The sequence below is a fragment of the Topomyia yanbarensis genome, chromosome 2 (genome assembly GCF_030247195.1).
Source record: "Topomyia yanbarensis strain Yona2022 chromosome 2, ASM3024719v1, whole genome shotgun sequence".
Taxonomy (NCBI): domain Eukaryota; kingdom Metazoa; phylum Arthropoda; class Insecta; order Diptera; family Culicidae; genus Topomyia; species Topomyia yanbarensis.
The window spans coordinates 304296278-304317261 of record NC_080671.1 but is presented as its reverse complement, the minus strand read 5'-3'; the positions used below and the strand labels follow the sequence as shown (position 1 = coordinate 304317261).

At 38.6% G+C, this 20984-nt stretch overlaps 3 protein-coding genes across 5 annotated transcripts; 1 reads left to right on the top strand and 2 right to left on the bottom strand.

Moving 5' to 3' along the window:
• Positions 1 to 1346: 1346 nt before the first annotated feature.
• LOC131683440 (U3 small nucleolar RNA-associated protein 15 homolog) lies at positions 1347 to 3187 on the bottom strand. The gene is made up of 2 exons (XM_058965432.1): positions 3020 to 3187; positions 1347 to 2962 (listed from the first exon to the last, which is right to left on the bottom strand). Exons 1-2 carry the CDS (start codon positions 3107 to 3109, stop codon positions 1457 to 1459), a joined length of 1596 nt encoding a protein of 531 aa, XP_058821415.1. The 5' UTR covers positions 3110 to 3187; the 3' UTR covers positions 1347 to 1456.
• Positions 3188 to 12811: 9624 nt separating this feature from the next.
• On the top strand, positions 12812 to 13535 carry LOC131679520 (protein kish). The gene is made up of 3 exons (XM_058960259.1): positions 12812 to 13029; positions 13084 to 13193; positions 13245 to 13535. The coding sequence occupies exons 1-3, from the start codon at positions 13027 to 13029 to the stop codon at positions 13348 to 13350; spliced, it is 219 nt and encodes a 72-aa protein (XP_058816242.1). The 5' UTR covers positions 12812 to 13026; the 3' UTR covers positions 13351 to 13535.
• A 1631-nt stretch (positions 13536 to 15166) lies between these two features.
• Positions 15167 to 20015, bottom strand: LOC131683439 (ras GTPase-activating protein 1). 3 transcript variants are annotated; one of them, XM_058965430.1, is made up of 8 exons: positions 19841 to 20015; positions 19407 to 19759; positions 19231 to 19344; positions 18187 to 19172; positions 17775 to 18121; positions 16797 to 17709; positions 16581 to 16734; positions 15167 to 16480 (listed from the first exon to the last, which is right to left on the bottom strand). In XM_058965430.1, the coding sequence occupies exons 2-8, from the start codon at positions 19570 to 19572 to the stop codon at positions 16329 to 16331; spliced, it is 2832 nt and encodes a 943-aa protein (XP_058821413.1). In that variant the 5' UTR covers positions 19573 to 19759; positions 19841 to 20015; the 3' UTR covers positions 15167 to 16328. The 3 variants fall into 3 exon arrangements, with proteins under 3 accessions (XP_058821413.1, XP_058821412.1, XP_058821414.1); XM_058965429.1 differs by having other exon boundaries at positions 19407 to 19682; XM_058965431.1 differs by having other exon boundaries at positions 19231 to 19341; positions 19407 to 19682.
• Between the last annotated feature and the right edge of the window lie 969 nt (positions 20016 to 20984).

The following is a 20984-nucleotide window of genomic DNA, read 5'->3' as shown; positions in this document are numbered from 1 at the left end:
GTGAAAAGTACACAACACACAGGAACAGATTGCTTTCGGAGTTTCATTGATAACCACACTTGCTCGGAGCTCGTCCACCGGTCATGGTTAAACGCTCGGGCTTTTATGCTATAGCGAACAGCGATAAGCACACCACCACTCGATGTCTTATGGCTGTTTAGTGCGTTGCGGTTACAGCGGTAGACATCAAATCCTGAACCAAACACCTGGCGAGACCCTTTCGCCTATGCCACACACAGGACCGGAACGACTGATGGTCACTGGCTACAATCGGCTGTGGCGGGGGATCGACGGCGAGCTGTTTACTCCACGTGTTTGAAAGATACTTGATACCCAAATGATCTAAACGCTAGACAGTATACGTTGAAATTGAGATTTATTTCGTGATCGCTTTCATCACCCTGTATTTTTGTAACTGGAAGTCGGAACCATTGAAAATTCAATAGCGACCGATGGGGAATGTTGTACCTTTCAGTTGATTCTAACTTTGTGGAAATCGGTTTAGCAATCTCTGAGGAATTTGGGTGACATTTTCGGTCAAATTTACACAGACACGCATAAATATACACACAGACATTTTCCGTTCTCGGCGAACTGATTCGAATGCTATATGACACTAGGACCTCAGTTAAAAATTCGATTTTTAGAACGATTGTATAACCTTTCTTTTGAGAAAAGAGAAATAAAAATGAAAGCAACCATCAAATCATTTGATGGTGGAGATATCGAGGTGATCCTTGGGTTTGTGTATTTCGGTTCCCTGACGACTGCCGATAGCACCCAAAAACCGACAAAGAATTTCAGGATGCTAATGTGGTTTTTGTTTGAAGCGAAACTGAGTCAGTTTCTAATAGAGCACTCTAGTTTCTAACCCCAACTGCTGTCAAAATGTATGAACGGACAGCGGTTGGGGTTAGAATCTGACTCAGTTTCGGGTTCAAGCGAAATCGCCATAAATAATGTACTACTGAGATTCACTAGTAGATAAAACATCGCTAATTAGTACAACTTGGATATTATAATGGATTTGAGCAAAAACCTGGCACAACCTATATGGTCGGTATTAAGTCAGACTGGACTAAGTCGCAAAACATCATAAAATGAGATAATATTAAATAACATCAGACTCTTGCCAGATTTGAAATACGTGACAATAAACAAGAATTGTGGCAAAAATAATTTTACAATTATAACGTAAAGGATGCTGCGATTCAAGCTTTAAACTCGATTTTCTCGAAATCAATATATTGTCACTTAGTCCGGTCTGACTTAACACCGACCATATAATGAAGGAATGTTTCGGACCAATCATGTGACCAATAGGCACAGTAACAGTTGAAACGTGAGTATAGGTGAACTACAAAAAGTTGTTAAGTAAAGCGAATATTACATGTATCACAATGAAAAATTAATAGTTTTTCATTTCATGATATTAGCGCTATGTGCGTCTAAATATTTAATCAACATTGATAACAGCTTGTTTTTGGGCACTCGAAGACGCTTCGAATTCTTTCAGCAACACATTTTCTTTATCATCCTCATCGTTAGAATGTTGTCTTACATCTGCAGCAGCCGAGATCATTTCCAGTAGCCCTTGCACCTCTTGAAAATCATTAATGATTTGCTCTTCCCTCTTGAGTCTTCTAGAGAGATTTAGAAACATTTTACCAACCTCTGTGCCCGCAAACTTACTAAATTCATCTTCGTAAACATCTAGCAGAATGTTTGCGGCATCTACTAATGTTGGGGTGAATCTGTAGTCCCCGATATACCGAACAACAAATCCGATAAATCTCACTAGAAACGAATGTGTTCGTTCCGCCAAGGCTCTGTGCAGACCTTTTCGTCGAATAAGTTCTTTTATTAAAGCAACTGTCTTTTCTGGATGTTGGCCCATTACAATAGGAATCATTACGCTATCCAGTGCTTTGTTGTATTCGTACTTTTTCAGCATACGGTCAAACTGTTCAATTTTATCGTGACGAAACTCCGTTATTTTTGCATCGGAACTTTCAAAAATGTTTTCGTATCTTAAACGACCTTTTGAACGACGACTCATACTCTTATCTGATTCTTCTTTTTCTCGATCATCTCCATCTCGTCGGTGAATAGCTATTAAACCATCAACCATTCCAGTTACTAGTGTATCGTCGTTTTTTGACACACCTAAGCTTAACACCGCATTCGTATTGACTATTGTGTGAACAACTTGGTAGGTGGCAATATCATATATTTTGACGTGCCTATCCAAGCTTCCCGATATTAATCGTTTACCATCACTGGCCAGCTGAAGGCAGGTTACAGTTTTGTGGTGTTGCGAGAGTTGCGCAATTTTTCTTCCTCCAGCCAAAGCATCATAAACATTCACTGAAGTGCCTCCAGCGCTGATAAATATTCCACCACTCGGCAAAAAAATAAGGGATTCCACCGGACATCCGTTATCCAAACTTAAGACTTTTTCCTTCGTTCTCGTGTCGTACATGTTGATTTTACAGTCATAACCTCCGGAGACAATGATATTAGGACTGACTGGGCTTGTGCAACCAGCACGAATATAGTCTGAATGCTCAGCAAATGTGCTCAAATGCTTTTCTGTCGCAATGTCCCAGTACCGAGCGGTTTTATCATCTGAGAAACTGCTAATATGATGCCCATCTGCATTGAAAAAGGTCCGATGCACCGGAGCTCGATGTCCATCAAAAAACCGCAAAATCGACTTTGATGATACATCGAACAAGCGTATCTTTCCCAAGTCGTCGCCAGCAACTAAAAGGTTACCGTCCTTACGAAAAGATCCTCCATGAGCGCCTTCCTGGAACTTGGTAATATTTTTCACCACTAATTTTGTGACCGGATTGTATATCTGTACACGAACAGATGCCGTGACAGCAAACAGATACGGCTCCACCGGACTAAAATCAATATAGTCAATCGCTCCAAATTCTTTAACCAGAGTGGGAACCTATAAGGAGACATGATGCTTAAATTTATTATTCTTTATTAATAAGATGCAGTTTACTCCTAATTTTTTCCAATAGATTGTATCCGGTGATTGGATAGTTGTAGTTTTTGCGTAAACTTTAGCATTCGTTTTCTTAAACTCTGCCATTTGATTAATATTAATTTTTTATGCTTCAAAACTAACTTATAAACAAAAATAAAAGTTTAATCCGCACTCCGCACGTGTTGATTTACACGCTTAAAAGAATGTAACCGTAGATGGGTATTATAGCACCCATCAACGTCAAAACTGCATGCCATAAAAAAAACCAAAGACGATGTTTATTTAAGTGTTAAGATATGCGAAACATGGAAAGAAAACAAAACTATCAATTTTGCTGCACGGTTCAGCACAAGTTCTTTTGTCTGCTAGTTCTGTTCTGACCAGAGATGATTGTTTCCAGCTTTTTACATGCCATAATGGCGGTCCAAATTGTTCAGTTCGTAATCCAGCTTCTTACGTGCCATGATGACGCACAGTGCACGCTCCAACGAAATTAAAAAATTTAAAAATTTAGAAAATGGCGTAATATTTTTTTTTTCTAAAGTGGTAATAAAGTAATGTTTTTCATACTAAATCCGAAATAGTTGTTGGACGCATCTTGGCCACCTAGAAAAAAAGGGTTGGTCGGACAAATAAATCTGAACCCAAGAAGTGGTAAAAGCCTAACTTACCCTCTTCAAACATAGTGCATAGAAACAATAAAATTCAGACTAAAGCTTAAATTACCTGTTGTCCTACCGGGGCCGGATAAATTGACGTAAAACATGGAGGCCAGAAGATCGCCTCCAAAAACCGAAGTATCCGGGTCAAACCCGGAGGGGTGGCAATCCTACGTACACCTGAGACAGAGAAATATCTTTCAGACTAACTGCTCGAAATATCTAAGGGGTTTGTAAATCGCGAAAAATTATAAAACAAAACCGATGCTGTTTGAATATCTTCCTAAAATTGATTGATAATTATTACATTTATTTTGGAACAATTGTGTATGCAACAGCTACAAAAAATGCTGCACATTTATTACTGGAAAACAATACGGGTTGTTCGTAGACTCGAGGTATTCTTGCGGTTGGGTCTATTCCGGTTTTGTCGTAACTTTTCGGAGGATTCGGTCTTGTGATGATAAACGGTAAATAGATGTCAAATGTATGATTAGTAGCAAGATAAATCGGTAAGGTCGTACATACACAAGGGTCCAGCCCGGAGTACTGCGGAATGTGAATATTTAAGTTAATTGAAACATTTATTTTGTGTATGTACCTTCACATACCTTCCTAATTATCACTTGGTGAGGTTGGTCAACGTAAAGAAGCCTGTACTTGTAGATTTATCAGTAAATCTGGGAGCGAAGTGATGAATCGAACTCTTCTATAATCAACCTATTTCTTGTTGTCAAATTTCTTTTCCCTGCGTAACCAAGGGTTGCAAAGGTAAATATATAGTTTGTTTGGAAAAAATAACAGCACTATGCTATATTTCACCCTAAGGAGGAAAATTTGGTAAAAACCAAAATTTCTCACTAGGGTGAAAATTTGTTGGTAAGAACCAGTCTTTGTACAGGAGGGCACAAATCCTTATTTCATACTATGTTGCGTTTCGGCTTCGCCTCTTCAGAAACCGACACTAACGTATTGTCGGAATAGATTAGCGCCGGCTTGACGCAAATCCCTTAAAACTAAAACACACTATGTGTTTCAATCAAACGACTGATCAAACGTGATGTCCCGTTCGAGCAGAAGTTCTGTTTATGCCGATGAGACACAAGTGAAGCCGAAACTTGTCTTGGCTTAGCAGGCCTATGCGAAAGCACTATGCTATATTTCACCCTAAGGAGGAAAATTTGGTAAAAACCAAAATTTCTCACTAGGGTGAAAATTTGTTGGTAAGAACCAGTCTTTGTACAGGAGGGCACAAATCCTTATTTCATACTATGTTGCGTTTCGGCTTCGCCTCTTCAGAAACCGACACTAACGTATTGTCGGAATAGATTAGCGCCGGCTTGACGCAAATCCCTTAAAACTAAAACACACTATGTGTTTCAATCAAACGACTGATCAAACGTGATGTCCCGTTCGAGCAGAAGTTCTGTTTATGCCGATGAGACACAAGTGAAGCCGAAACTTGTCTTGGCTTAGCAGGCCTATGCGAAAGCACTATGCTATATTTCACCCTAAGGAGGAAAATTTGGTAAAAACCAAAATTTCTCACTAGGGTGAAAATTTGTTGGTAAGAACCAGTCTTTGTACAGGAGGGCACAAATCCTTATTTCATACTATGTTGCGTTTCGGCTTCGCCTCTTCAGAAACCGACACTAACGTATTGTCGGAATAGATTAGCGCCGGCTTGACGCAAATCCCTTAAAACTAAAACACACTATGTGTTTCAATCAAACGACTGATCAAACGTGATGTCCCGTTCGAGCAGAAGTTCTGTTTATGCCGATGAGACACAAGTGAAGCCGAAACTTGTCTTGGCTTAGCAGGCCTATGCGAAAGCACTATGCTATATTTCACCCTAAGGAGGAAAATTTGGTAAAAACCAAAATTTCTCACTAGGGTGAAAATTTGTTGGTAAGAACCAGTCTTTGTACAGGAGGGCACAAATCCTTATTTCATACTATGTTGCGTTTCGGCTTCGCCTCTTCAGAAACCGACACTAACGTATTGTCGGAATAGATTAGCGCCGGCTTGACGCAAATCCCTTAAAACTAAAACACACTATGTGTTTCAATCAAACGACTGATCAAACGTGATGTCCCGTTCGAGCAGAAGTTCTGTTTATGCCGATGAGACACAAGTGAAGCCGAAACTTGTCTTGGCTTAGCAGGCCTATGCGAAAGCACTATGCTATATTTCACCCTAAGGAGGAAAATTTGGTAAAAACCAAAATTTCTCACTAGGGTGAAAATTTGTTGGTAAGAACCAGTCTTTGTACAGGAGGGCACAAATCCTTATTTCATACTATGTTGCGTTTCGGCTTCGCCTCTTCAGAAACCGACACTAACGTATTGTCGGAATAGATTAGCGCCGGCTTGACGCAAATCCCTTAAAACTAAAACACACTATGTGTTTCAATCAAACGACTGATCAAACGTGATGTCCCGTTCGAGCAGAAGTTTCGGCTTCACTTGTGTCTCATCGGCATAAACAGAACTTCTGCTCGAACGGGACATCACGTTTGATCAGTCGTTTGATTGAAACACATAGTGTGTTTTAGTTTTAAGGGATTTGCGTCAAGCCGGCGCTAATCTATTCCGACAATACGTTAGTGTCGGTTTCTGAAGAGGCGAAGCCGAAACGCAACATAGTATGAAATAAGGATTTGTGCCCTCCTGTACAAAGACTGGTTCTTACCAACAAATTTTCACCCTAGTGAGAAATTTTGGTTTTTACCAAATTTTCCTCCTTAGGGTGAAATATAGCATAGTGCTTTCGCATAGGCCTGCTAAGCCAAGACAAGTTTCGGCTTCACTTGTGTCTCATCGGCATAAACAGAACTTCTGCTCGAACGGGACATCACGTTTGATCAGTCGTTTGATTGAAACACATAGTGTGTTTTAGTTTTAAGGGATTTGCGTCAAGCCGGCGCTAATCTATTCCGACAATACGTTAGTGTCGGTTTCTGAAGAGGCGAAGCCGAAACGCAACATAGTATGAAATAAGGATTTGTGCCCTCCTGTACAAAGACTGGTTCTTACCAACAAATTTTCACCCTAGTGAGAAATTTTGGTTTTTACCAAATTTTCCTCCTTAGGGTGAAATATAGCATAGTGCTTTCGCATAGGCCTGCTAAGCCAAGACAAGTTTCGGCTTCACTTGTGTCTCATCGGCATAAACAGAACTTCTGCTCGAACGGGACATCACGTTTGATCAGTCGTTTGATTGAAACACATAGTGTGTTTTAGTTTTAAGGGATTTGCGTCAAGCCGGCGCTAATCTATTCCGACAATACGTTAGTGTCGGTTTCTGAAGAGGCGAAGCCGAAACGCAACATAGTATGAAATAAGGATTTGTGCCCTCCTGTACAAAGACTGGTTCTTACCAACAAATTTTCACCCTAGTGAGAAATTTTGGTTTTTACCAAATTTTCCTCCTTAGGGTGAAATATAGCATAGTGCTTTCGCATAGGCCTGCTAAGCCAAGACAAGTTTCGGCTTCACTTGTGTCTCATCGGCATAAACAGAACTTCTGCTCGAACGGGACATCACGTTTGATCAGTCGTTTGATTGAAACACATAGTGTGTTTTAGTTTTAAGGGATTTGCGTCAAGCCGGCGCTAATCTATTCCGACAATACGTTAGTGTCGGTTTCTGAAGAGGCGAAGCCGAAACGCAACATAGTATGAAATAAGGATTTGTGCCCTCCTGTACAAAGACTGGTTCTTACCAACAAATTTTCACCCTAGTGAGAAATTTTGGTTTTTACCAAATTTTCCTCCTTAGGGTGAAATATAGCATAGTGCTTTCGCATAGGCCTGCTAAGCCAAGACAAGTTTCGGCTTCACTTGTGTCTCATCGGCATAAACAGAACTTCTGCTCGAACGGGACATCACGTTTGATCAGTCGTTTGATTGAAACACATAGTGTGTTTTAGTTTTAAGGGATTTGCGTCAAGCCGGCGCTAATCTATTCCGACAATACGTTAGTGTCGGTTTCTGAAGAGGCGAAGCCGAAACGCAACATAGTATGAAAAATAACAGATTTCTCAGAGTTGCTGGTTTCAAGAATTTTCTAACCAAATGTCATACTTGACATTACCAGTTACCTGAGTCACTGAGGGGTAGTCATATTTGAGATACAGTTTTGGAATGGAAGTGTCTAGTCGTGTCGTTGGCACGCTCATTCAAAACTACTCAAAATTTGAGTTTCCACTACTCAATTTCAAAAACCGGGGCAAACTGTCAAAAAATGAGTATCGATTTGAGTAGAATTGACTGAACTCTGGAGTAACCATGAAATTATCAACTATTTGAGTGAAAAAATACTTACTGGTGCACGAAGTGGAACAGCCCGCACACAAAAAATTGAAAATAGTTTCAAATGTTGATTCAACAGCAAAAGAATCAACGAGGAGACATTCGGAAAACTAAAAGGTAAGTTTTTGTAAGTGTGGTTTCTTTTTTAAAATAACATACTTTATTATTTTGCATATCCAATAGCACGAGATCCTATTTACAGGAAAATAGAGAAAGGACCTCGGAATAAATTTATAAGCATCGTATTAACAACTAGAGATACAGGTAAGTGGAATTTTATATACAGATTAATGCGTTTGTTAGTATTATTAAAAATACAGATCGGTTAAATGTCAAATTTTGTCTTTGCGTAAAAAGTACTCAAAATTGACATTTTGTACCCGAACTCAAAACTGAGTAAGAGAGGAAAACTCAATTTTTGACCATGTGCACTTTTTATGGAATTGGGTGGCTGGTCACTCACTTTTGAGTTATTTTCAATGAGCGTGTGGCACCAATTGGTCTATGTGGCTAAAACTTGGGGTTTTAGCTAATTTTGGGTCGCTTCTGCTATCAGTTTTGATATTCCATATTTCATTTTTTCGACTACTTTCATATAAACCCATTTGAATGCGTTGGTCGTTAAAGGGTTAATATAAACATTAATCATAGTAGCCAATCTCACCGGATAGCAGAAATGGTTGACAAAACTAGGAAAAATCACTAATTTTTCAGTAATATGATGTTGTTTAGGCAATTAACTTGTAAGTAGATTTATGAGCTATAGGGCGCCTCCATATTGGTATTTTCAAAAACATAGATATACCAACTTCGGTGCAAAAATGCGCAAGATGAGGCCTATATATCTTGAAACTATATTAAATTTTGAGTCAGATTCATGATAAGTGACCCATGGGAGACCATCTCAAAAATTGGAAGACGTATTAAGATAAATTACTGATTCGATATGAAACTTTTTAATTGGATTTTTTTGATGCACAACAAACGTACATCAGTTTTGCACAAAAATCTCTCATCTATAGTTTAGCATATTCATTCTTCTTTTCGATGAACTTAAAATTGTTTCAATCGGCTGTGTAGTTCTTGATATATCGCCATTTGAAACTCTAAGGTACTAAAAATTCTAATGAATTGAATTGAACAGAAATCCTCGAAATCACTTGCTTCAACGACATGTTAAAAATTCATTTTTCATCCGATCATAGTAAAATTTTGTGATACCTTTATTCAAACTAATAGAAAAATAAAATAAATATTTACATTACAAGACATTAATTTTTAGGGTTTTGTCACTCGTCGTGCCACTGTGTGACGGTCTAAATTGTTTAGTTCGCAATACGTTTAATTACCCTTTTTTGACAATAATCGTTTACGTCATCCGTCCAGTGAGAGAAAGTCACCCTACGTTAGTCCAATGCGTTGGATGGTTATTCAATGAACGCCCGACATCTTCAACTGGGCGCTGCTGTCAAGCTGGCGTAAACGATTATTGTCAAAAAGGGCTATTAAACGTATTACGAAGTAAACAATTTAGGCCGCCATTATGGCATGTAAAAAGCTGGATAGAGATGCGCGAAGACTGAAGCGAAAAGTTCCAATCGAACCCAAAACAACGGTTCCAATCAAGACGGATACAAGTAAGCACATTTTTTTTCTATGTGTGAGTGCGCTTGTCATTTTTTTTTCGATGAAGCCGAAAAAACAAGAGGATATGAAGAAGAAAAGCACAAACAAATGACGTAGTGGCCCTTTCTGTTAAGTTTTGTTTCGGTTCGGTTATAATTATTTTAATCGGTGTTTTCGAGGTAAAAAGTGTCCCTGAGTGTTCGAATCAGTAGATCCGAGGTAAAGCTCGCCATAATAAACGTCTTATGATCCAAGAGCCTAACGACCTGTTCAGGGTATCATCCAATCAATATGTGGAATCGTTGATCTATATGGGTTAATGTTCGTGTATAATTTATTAGGGCGGCTTTTTCTCACCTTTCATCATGCGACAAAGAACCAAGATTCTCGTTCGGAAGTTTATGTTTACTTCAAGGGCTCCGGACCGGACGCCATGCTTAATTTTGCAAGTATAAAACTAATACATTCAAAAGTGTTAAATGTTCCCGCCTTTCTTTCTCTTTATCTTGGGTTCCAATCTAGCAAAGTATACAAATGCGGCGGATTTAGCAAGTAACTAATTGGGAATATTGAGATTGAAATAAAAAGCAATGCATGTAATTTTGTTTACATAAGAGTAAACTTTATATACATACATTTTAAATAACTTTTATGATATTTATAAAGTACGAGTAAATTTAAACACATTTTAAACATTACAAAACCCTTGATCGATTTTCTAGTCCCTCATTTTATATAACTGGTAGATGCAAAGTCTGAACATTATAAACTTATCGACTAGTTTTCGTCATAAATATTAATTTTGAATGGCATCAGCAAAGTGCCAACTGTGCGACAATATTACTATAACTCAAATATTATTATTATTATTATTATTATTATTATTATTATTATTATTATTATTATTATTATTATTATTATTATTATTATTATTATTATTATTATTATTATTATTATTATTATTATTATTATTATTATTATTATTATTATTATTATTATTATTATTATTATTATTATTATTATTATTATTATTATTATTATTATTATTATTATTATTATTATTATTATTATTATTATTATTATTATTATTATTATTATTATTATTATTATTAATATGTCGAGTCTTTATTCAAATATTTAGGGCATGTTCAGGAGCGTTTTATTTTGTATAGGAGTTTCAAAGTAGAACTAGAACTGAAACATTCACATCCCCAGCAGAGCGTTTTGTTTTATAAATTCGAACAGTTTTGTTTTAAAATTTAAAACTGTTATACGACGCCGTTCTATTTGTTGCTGATTTTAAAACACGCTTAGAACTGTGTTTTAAATACATGCAAAGTTTTCAGCACAGACACTTAGACCCGATAGACTGGGGGAAAATAAATTTGAATGCAGCGACGCTGAAGGCATAGCGTGACATGAATTTTAAACTAAATAGAACATCCGCTAAAACTGCTGCTGGGGACAGTAAGTTCTAGTTTTAAAATTTTCAGTTTTATATAATAGAACTGTCAAAGTTATGAATCTAAAACTGAAACACTCCTGAACATGATCTTAGCGTTTTATAATATAATAAATTTTCAAGATATTGCGCACTTCCCACCAACCTGGACTCCGCACTTTCAAAGTGCGAGTGATCTCAAAACTGCGAGCTGTCAAAACCAGAGCTGCAAATTTTCAACAGTTTGTTTTGAACTTGAAGGAGGAAAAAATCTGAAATCATGCCCTACTATGTTCAACTCGCAGTTGATCGTTTCCATTATTCATTCAAACAGCCGACCTGCTCAATCATTTGCCATTCATTTTCAATTTCATTGACCATGTGAATATCTCTTTACTGGGGTATTGACTAGGTTTTTCCAACATAACTACTCTGAACATAGTTCTTACTGTCCATGTAAGCTTGAAAACGCAAAACATGTTGACATTTAACCTAAACTGGCCTTTACAGAGCAGATAACAGCTTTGGTTGGTGAATGAAAAAAGCATCAATTTGAAATGAAGACGTACGATTCAGTTATGAAAATCCCGCCAACTTGAAAGTGAATGATTGAGGGAGGCTTTGAGTTTGAATCATGTTTGGGTTTGATTGAACTGAAAGTTGGTATTTGAAAATGAAAATTTGCACCGCTGGTCAAAACACATGTATTTCTAGTGATAGAGATGGTACTTTCATAGACAGACCAGTCGAACTAACCAGTCTATGAGAAGAATTTAATGAAAGAGTGGTCAGAGCGCAGTGCCCAAGCAACCAGAAGTTCGGTTAATACTTAAAAAGCACACTTTAAAGTTCACATAAAGTTCTTAGCGAACTTTCAAGCTGATTAAGCTTTGATGGAACTTGAAAGCTGCTTAAGCTGCTATTAGAACATAAAACGTACTGAAAAATTACTTAAAACGAGAAGCTTATGCAGCTCCCTTATACGAACTTTTGGTTGCTTGGGTGCGGTTAGAATCCAGTTTTTAGTGCCACAAACAATACATAATCGATGAAATCAAATTAAATTATTAGGCACTGATCATGATGCCAACACTGAACGAAATGAACCCTGTGGTAACTAAAACAGTGTCCCATTGACTAATCCACATGCAGTTGTGTTAGTGCGAGATTGAGGTTAAATCGGGTGGAATTTTTGCCAAATGAGGTTAAATCAGATGGCGAATTACAAACATAGCGTTATATGTATGTTGTCTATACACATTGCAACTGTGTTGGTGTCCTAGACGTCAAATAAGTCAATAAGTCCAATTCGAAGAGGTCAAATTGGCTCCACGCTGGCGCCAGAAATCGTATTACTAGTTGTCTTGTCTTGTCTTAGATTCAAACTGATTTTCCTCCATTTCAGTACATTGCGACATAGGCCCTAATGAAAAATATGTGTCAAAATTTACTATCTCTCTCTGCATGTCTTTATATTTAAACCATAGCCCGGTCAAACCATTCGGAATTTGATTCGGAATCCTGAATGAAGTCAGTATGGATTCCAAATCAAATGCAACAACCGATTCTGAGTCGGAATCGCTTGTTGCATTTGATTTGGAATCCATAATGACTCCATTCAGAAATCCGAACCGGTTCCGGAATTAGTTTAACTGGGAGTCTTTGCGTTCGATTAGAACCTTTGGTTTGTCTCCGCACATCTCATATGCATCAACTCGATCAACTCTGATGCGCCTTTGGCCCTCATGAAAGTTTTGTGTCGAATTCTCAATGACGTTTTGTGTTTCTTTAATGCTTGAAAACATAAATTTCGCATGCATCGAGTGATTATTGTTTTCGTTTAAATTCTAATTCAAAGGGGGCTGGATAGGATCAATGCTGTTATACGGGCTTTAAATATTCGCCCGAAAAAAAGATAACGTGAAATATCAAACATAGACTGCATTGTCACTATAAAAAGTCAAAGTGCTACTCTGTAACCATGGTAAGTCCCATGAAGTTTCTTGCTTCCTATGATCCAACTAAATTCACTTTTCAGAGCGCAATATTCAACTTTCAAAGTTTGCTTTGTGTTCTCCTCCTGATGATCTGCACCTGTGCATATTTGAGATCGATCGTCCCCAGTCTGATTGATAGAAATAAAACAGGGTACGTGCAAAAGAGTAGTTTGTGATTGTCAATACATTTTTTTTATTTCAGCATGCTCGGTATTTTTTGGAAGTTGGCACGTATAGGCGAAAGAAAATCACCCTGGGTCGGGCTGGCCTGTGTACTTATGGCAGCGTCGATACTATTCTATACATAATTAATATTGCGAGTGTATGTTACATGCGACTTATTCTGGTTGCAGTTGAAAACTGTAAAACAACCAGCGACAATCGTATTTTCTCTTGTGGATTAGCGCTGAATAGAACAAAAATCGGTTGTCGCGGGTTGGATTTTTCAGTTTTCAACTGTAACGATATTTAAAAAAATAGTTTTTTAACTCGCGTTTTACTTGTTTTGTTAAAATGCAAATTATATAGTTCTTTCGAGATATGTCAAAAGTCGTTTGGAACTGAAAATAAAACTATATTTACATGCACTATAAACGATTCCTTGATAAAAGAAAAAGCGTGCACAGATTTATTTTTTGTTTGTGTTGTCAAAGTGACGGCTAAGACCGTGTGGTCCATCTTGCCATGCACAGATTTCTTCAGATTTTTTCCTTGACTTGATACAAAGTTTATGTAACTGACAAGTTTTTTAAATTACAAATTTAAAAGTGACTGATAACACTTTTAACCCCAAGCCACAAAGCAGACCCTGTCAACTTCGACAAAATTCAGTATTTGTATTGTATTGTTTATTTTGGGTTTTAACCGTTAGGTCATTCGCCCAAAAATTCAGTCTTCAGTTCAGCAACGCCATCGAACAAGTTCACATAGAACTAATCATAATATGATGTATTATATTATGCCCATTTCACACACTCACACTACTACATAGCACAGAGAACAGACATCCATGATCGAACAAAAATATTTAAAAAACGTGTGTAAACATTTGAATTAATATACTAAAAACACTAGCGCCGCCACACCAACCTATCCCAACTATCCGTCAAATCGATTCCGGAACCGGTTCGAAATCCTGGATGGATTCTGCATGAAATCTAGCTCAAAGAAAACAACCGATTCCGACTCTATCGGTTGACGCATTTGAGCTGGAATTCATGCTGGAAGTCCGAATCGGTTCCGGACTAGTTTGACTGGGTAGAGGAATAACCGCTGTCAATTCTGTCGCACTCAGCCACAAAAAATCATGACGACAGTAGCGCACCTGGTTTAGATATCCAAACTACCTTCGAAACCGTTAGAGATTTTACACAAGTTGAACGCTGAAGATGGACGTCTGTTCTCTGTGTACATAGTATCGTAATGCGCGCGCATATAGACTTATCCAGCTGTGTTGGTATTGTGCCGTTTTGACGTTTAAATTGGGAGGAAAACAAATCATTTGCACTGCGAATTGGGAGGAAAACAAACCGCTTGTGGGCTTAAGGGGAGGGCGGTAGTATAATAATGCGGGATCTCAGTGTACGTATTTTAAACGTCAGATATCTCAATGCGACTGCTGTCATTTTTTCTGTTCTGACATGCCGCGCAATTGCACGCTGAAAGAAACTAGTACAAGTGCGTTCTGCTGGTTGAATGAGAACTCGAAAGATGGTGTTGGAATCACTAAAATGATGTCGAAGGTTTGTTCGAGGAATTTGACAGTGAAATATCTTGCATTTTACCTTTTTTGATCACAGGCTTGCTTACATTTGCGACGACGGATTTAACATCACCTCGTCCGGCAAGTCCTCAGCGTCTTTGCGCCGTTTTCAAATCCTTAGCCTCGATAATGTGACCAAGCCGCATCATACTAACTTTGCTGCATCACTCGGCAGAGCACTAACTACAGCACCACCTTGGGTAAAATATTTTAGGGCAAAAATACATCTATTTGGTAATTAACCGCATTAAAACGATCCTGTTTCACCGAAGTCTCTAGCTAGATATCTACCTCAAGTACAATATCACTTGCATTAGATTTACTATCGTGTATGCTTTCTCAAAAATGAATCTAACGATGTGTTTGATTTTCATAATTACTCGTTATATTTTACGTTGAATATGATTATAAAAATGCATCGGAAACTGTCTGGGCTGAAGCATTGCCTAATTGATCTGGGTGACAGAGAAGGTAAAGTATTCAAATAAAAAACATGGATATCAAAAGTAGCAAATAACATACGTTTATATAAATATTTGTTACAAACTAAAATGGCGGATGTTGCACGTCCGTCGGCATCCATGCTCTGTACTCGCACCACGTTATTGGCATTCGACAAGCGGGATGAAGCAAACAATCACTTTCAAATGATTAAGCAATCAAGTGTGCTTTCCTAAACACTAACTGAGGACTGAAATTTCTCATCTTTTTGGTATAATCATGCTTTTCCCACATGTCACATCTAATAAAAATTAATTCGTTTTTCATTATGCCGTTGAATAATTTCTTTTAGTTGTTTATCACTATTCTACAAAAATGTTCTTGTGTCGATTTTTCTAAAACAGAGTTTTCTGCGTTACTGATTCAAATACATCCACTTGCTACAAATGCGTTCTAATGTACATCTACCTAATCTATGTGTTAGATAGAAGTAAAGCCCTGATTCGCTTTGCGGAGTACGAAGGAAGAGTAGGTATTTTGCTGTGTTTGTGGCAAATCTTTTATTTTCTGCTACTGGGTTACGTATGTTTACTGAATTTTGCAAAAGTTTATGCATGCTTTACGGGAAAATTCGAAGGACAATTGCTACTGGTACTTCCAAAAATTAACATTCAAATTTTGAACTGAAAGTTATAAATTTTGTGCGATGGAATATATTTTTTGCTTTTTTCCGTTCCTAAAAGTACGCCTAAAGTTATCTCTCCTGAGTACCGCGAAATGCTATACACGATTGTAGCGACGAGGAATGCAATTCTCCGTCAAAACAGTAGAATAAACATGCAGCTTAAGTTTTAAGTGATACTCCAAAATGTAGAGTAAAACCAAAATAAGATGTAACTGTCTTGATTATTTAGTGTCTTAGCTCTCAGAAACGTTTAAATATGGGTAGTATATTTATTTTATAACGATGAAGAAACTTCTGTTGTTTTGTTTCAATAACATTTCTTTAACTTTCGATCCTTTGTGGATTATTAGACCATTAAAGTGGTTTCATCGTTTCTATCTGTAGCATGGGGAGACAGATTAGCTAATCATTTCGCGGTATTTAAGTTTATGCTTTGAAAGCATATCGGTAACGGTGACCAGCTTTTTGAGCGCATTGTTAGTCTTACTCATTGACTGCAATTCCGGGAGGTACGAAACGCAAATGTGATGCAAAGTAGCCAGCTCGCGACCTGGAAAAATATAATAGTAAGTTATTCAGTGAAACACACGATGGACAAACATCGCAACCAATGTTGACCAGTTATTTGTATTATATTTGCAATCTCTTACCAGCATCTGAGCTAGAGAGCGTACAATTCGTTTGTTCCAACATACAGCCTGGAGGTGGATTTGGATCAGTAACTGATGACAGTTGGTCCAAAAAAACGATCATACGTTCTTTATTCTTAAGAATAAACGGATTCACCACTTCCATGTAAGGTTCCTGCAGAAAATAAAGACAGTAAAAAAATAACTTATCTCGCCATGAATCACAGACAGACATACTTTTCCACCAAACTCTACAAGATTGGCCAAATTCTGCAAGCATTTCGCAACCATTATAAGTGTTCGGGTAGCCATCTGGTGGGGTGTTTCACCGACTAGACTAAATTGACGTGGGTTGAGCAAAGCAGGGCAGAGGAGCCGTAAAAATATAAACCCGGAAACGACTCGCGTGCGCACCAGGCGCTCATTAGGCGATGCCCATTTTGCAACTACCGCCTTCTGTAGACAGTTGCAAATGTATCGAACTGTTCGTGGACACGCGTCTGGGGAAGTAAAGATCGATTGTGTAACCTGGTCCAAGATCATCAACAAGAACTCCGCATTTGAGCAGGCGTCATCATTTACATCCATCTTAGTTGGATTCAGTTCTCCCGATTGCTTACTCTCGAGTATTCTTTGGATTGTATCGGACACAGCAGATTGTAAGAACATGGTGCACTCAGCACGCATGTAGAGATCCATAAGAGTCGTTGCAAGCGACGCACCACGGAACAAAGTGGTCGTTTCATTCTCCCGTGCAACTTCGGTTTGGCAGAGTATTCTTAGCAGTTCGGTTTCACGTTTCTCGTGACGAAATACTTTCAACAATGAAGTAGCCAACGGGATACGGTCATTGTGACAAATTTCAGCTAAAGCACGAACCGCGTTCAATTCCGGCTCGACTAGCAACTGCTGTAAAGGACTGTACTCCTCACAGGGCATAACGAGATCATCCAAGTATCGTATACGCAAACGGATAGATCCCCATTCACCCATTGGGGTCATTCCGATTAGAGGGTACCATTCCTCCGTTTCCTGTCCGTTTTTCAATCCGCAAAGATCTACAATCAATTCGGCTACTTCGGAGTCTTTGCCACGTTTGCCTTTACTCAGTACGGTAATGGTCACTGTTACGACGTCAGGCGGCACGTCACTGAAAATTCACAAGATAAAGCATTATTCTAACACTCATGTACCAATTGAATATTCAATGCTTACTCTAGAACAAACTCCTCTTCCCAGACAGGATCTGGAGCGGTTTTAACACGCGTTTTGCCCACTTTGACTTGATTTAGAGAAACAATACAGTACGGATGTGGAACCAGCTTGAACGGTAAACGGTGAGCTTCGAGAATTTGCAGGTTCAGACAACGTAACTCTCGAAGACGTGGAACCTTGGATTGAGCCTTGCTGAGCTGAGAAACGCAATGAGATTTCAATGCGTTAACCCATTCAACATAACTTTCCTGACTGTTGGCACATAGATAGGATATCGTTGCTAAGCATGGAAGCGCACGCTCGACTATCTGGAAGCAATGTTGTCTTTCCCAGAACGATTCATGGCACTGTAAAAACAAAACAGCAATTAGGTAATATTGTCTAATACATTTTTATTTTCAGTTGTCGTTACCTGATACAAATAAGCACACGAGAGATCAATTAAGCCTTTTGGTTTGGTCTTTTTCGGACTATCATAGAAGCATAAATGTGTTTCCGATCCTTCCACCAGCAGAGCAAAGTAGAGCTGTTTCCATTTGGAAGTTTTGTCTGATTTTTTCAACAAATAACCATGATGTTTGATGCCTTTTGTTTTCTTAAGAATATTTTGATCACGGCATTCTCGAAGTGTTGCATAAATCTTTTCCGCAGCACTGGCCACATTTGTAGGTGGATGGTATTCGGGTTGGCTTCCGTTGATAACTGCATGCATAAGTGTATGACCCTCTACAATTTGTTCCTTTCTGTAGCGGTTGATAACCGCATCCAAGCATTCAAATGTTCGTCCTCCCATAAGATAGCGTACGCCTTTTTTCTCAATACGAAAACGCTGAATTTGATTGTTAATGTGAAAGAATAGTGAATAGTCTCCTGGAGAGTTATCACTAGGTCTAACAAGAAAGCTTCCCGGACCGGCTTTGACCAACATATCGACCGCTTCGTTCTTCGAACAGGTCGGGTGGAACCAAGAAAATACCGTGTTAGGATCGATACTTGGATCCAAGTCTTCGACTAATTCGCGAAAAATCATACCCTGCTCGCCGGTACGATGAGCTGTTACCCACAGCCATCCGTCGCCCATGTCATTATGAACAAAGAAAATATCTCCTTTCTGAAAAGTGAGTTCATCCGTGTCTGGCATTTTCGTGTACGGTAGTATTGCAACTACACGCTTTTTATCGTTGACTGGTTCTGGTGGTGGGATTGGGAACAGCAGCTTTTCCCTTTTCAGTAGATCACTGCACGACGTGTAATAACCTACCAAATCACTCAGCGAGAAAAACTGCCTACCTCCAATGTAAAAATCTCCACACACAGCCGTAATACGGAAATGATTTATGCCTGTCCTTCCGGAATAACTTAATACGTATGAACCGGGCTTTCGATCGCTTTCACGTACTAAATGCGAGAAATTATATTATTGCGGTGATACATCGCAAACTCAAATAAAACGTACCTAAATAGCTCCCCAACCGGGATGCAGATTTCAATCGTTGTTCTGCACTGAATCGATCCAACCGGCCATGATACCATTCGCTCTCGGGTGGTGCGGTGATTGCTGGGCGATCTCCTGAAATTATTCATGCCTCCGGAAATTCTGAACTACATAAACTATTCTATTTTAATTATTACCATTTAACGTAGTTGGTCCATCAAACTCGTCTTGATCCAATTCCTGTGCAATGTCACCCAAATCAATTCCTCCACCATCTTCAGATCCTGTAGAAGGCGAACCGAGTTTATCTCGCTGGAATCCTGCCAGTGCTCCGCTTCCACTAATTCGCATCATATCTGCCATGATTGCTTCTTTTGTGCACTTCTGTAAACTCGCTCCTCCCACTTGAGTAATCAAGTTTACTGTATCCTCCTGTGCAGGTGCGTTTTAAACACTGTCTAACCAGTTAATAGCTACAAAAAGTGACCATTGTTTGATACATGAAGAGTGAATTTTTCACGTATGGAAGAGTGGATGTGAGGAAAATTTTCTTCCGGTCAGAACAAAAAAGTTTGTCAATAAAATGTCTGACCAAAATCTGTTTGCTTATTTTGTGCAATTCTGTACATACCAGTATTTCCTTGAATCGCATTCATAGCTTTACACCTTTTAACAACAGGCTGCACTTTTAGTGCAAAATAATTAGCACTTTTATCAAATTTTACACGACCGAAACTATCGATGATTAATCGGAAAATTTTTTGAACGTCAGACGAAAAGAACGATACAATGTCTGCAAACAAGAGACAGAAGCTTGTCAACTTTGACAATATAATGACGTTATAAGGTCAATGAGTTGTATTGAGCAGATGATGGCGAATGTATCATGGCGATGACAGATTTACAGACATGTCTGTATTTTACAGCTCTGGGACGGGACTTGCCAATAAAATTTTAATGTTTTCTTTTTTTTCTGTTCATTCTATTGTCCGTCTCACATAGCCTTTCTTTCTGCCTCACATAGTTTAAGGCTCAAGTTACCTCAAGGCTTGGTAGCGTGCGTAAGAAATTGTGTTCAGCTTTGCCACCAGATTATCCATTTAAACCTTTCCAAAACTCTAAAAGAAGAATATTACAGCGCAAATTCGTTAGTTGGGTCACGACCAGGATGGTATATTAAAGGGTGAGAGCATTTGTGTATGTAGTGGTGCGGTTGTCAATTTTTTCGCGAAATCAGAAAAAAGCAAAAAAGTGTGTCGTCATATGCTCTTTGTTTACTGATCCGTCCTAAACTGTTTTGTATCTAAAGGAGGATAAATTTGGAAAAAAGCGATTTCATACGTTGTTATAGTATCACGTTCTACTAAAAACACCAATGAAGTGTGCGGTGCCAGATTGTGCAACAAACAACAAAAAGACGGCAACAAAGTCCGTATCATTTCATCGGTGCCCGATACGTAATGATCGGCGGAAAAAGTGTATCCGGTTCTGCCGCCTTACATCTAATACGACGAGAAAATTTTTCATTTGCTCAAAGCATTTCAGCGTCGAGAGCTTCGAGCGGAATCCTGCACTGCAGGAAGCAATGGGTCAGGTTAACTTTCGCAGAGTATTGATTAAACAAGGTATGACCTATAAAGTGAACCAGGCCTGTTTGGAAAATTTGTTCGGGCAAATTCGCCAAAACGGGGGACCGCATAATCATCCTTCTCCGTTAGACGCACTAAACCGGTTAAGGCTTATAATGCTTGGTAGAGGATTAAAACGACAGCTAA

What these genes read in the sequence shown, in the direction of transcription:
- LOC131683440 (XM_058965432.1), bottom strand. Translation starts at nt 3,109, where the DNA reads ATGGCAGAGTTTAAGAAAACGAATGCTAAAGTTTACGCAAAAACTACA. An exon ending in TCTATTGGAAAAAATTAGGA is followed by an intron (nt 2,963 to 3,019) that starts GTAAACTGCATC and finishes GTCTCCTTATAG; the next exon opens with GTTCCCACTCTGGTTAAAGA.
- LOC131679520 (XM_058960259.1), top strand. An exon ending in ATTGATAGAAATAAAACAGG is followed by an intron (nt 13,194 to 13,244) that starts GTACGTGCAAAA and finishes TTTTTATTTCAG; the next exon opens with CATGCTCGGTATTTTTTGGA.
- LOC131683439 (XM_058965430.1), bottom strand. Translation starts at nt 19,572, where the DNA reads ATGGCAGATATGATGCGAATTAGTGGAAGCGGAGCACTGGCAGGATTC. An exon ending in CCGGTTGGGGAGCTATTTAG is followed by an intron (nt 19,173 to 19,230) that starts GTACGTTTTATT and finishes TCTCGCATTTAG; the next exon opens with TACGTGAAAGCGATCGAAAG. An exon ending in GAAGAGGAGTTTGTTCTAGA is followed by an intron (nt 17,710 to 17,774) that starts GTAAGCATTGAA and finishes GTGAATTTTCAG; the next exon opens with TGACGTGCCGCCTGACGTCG.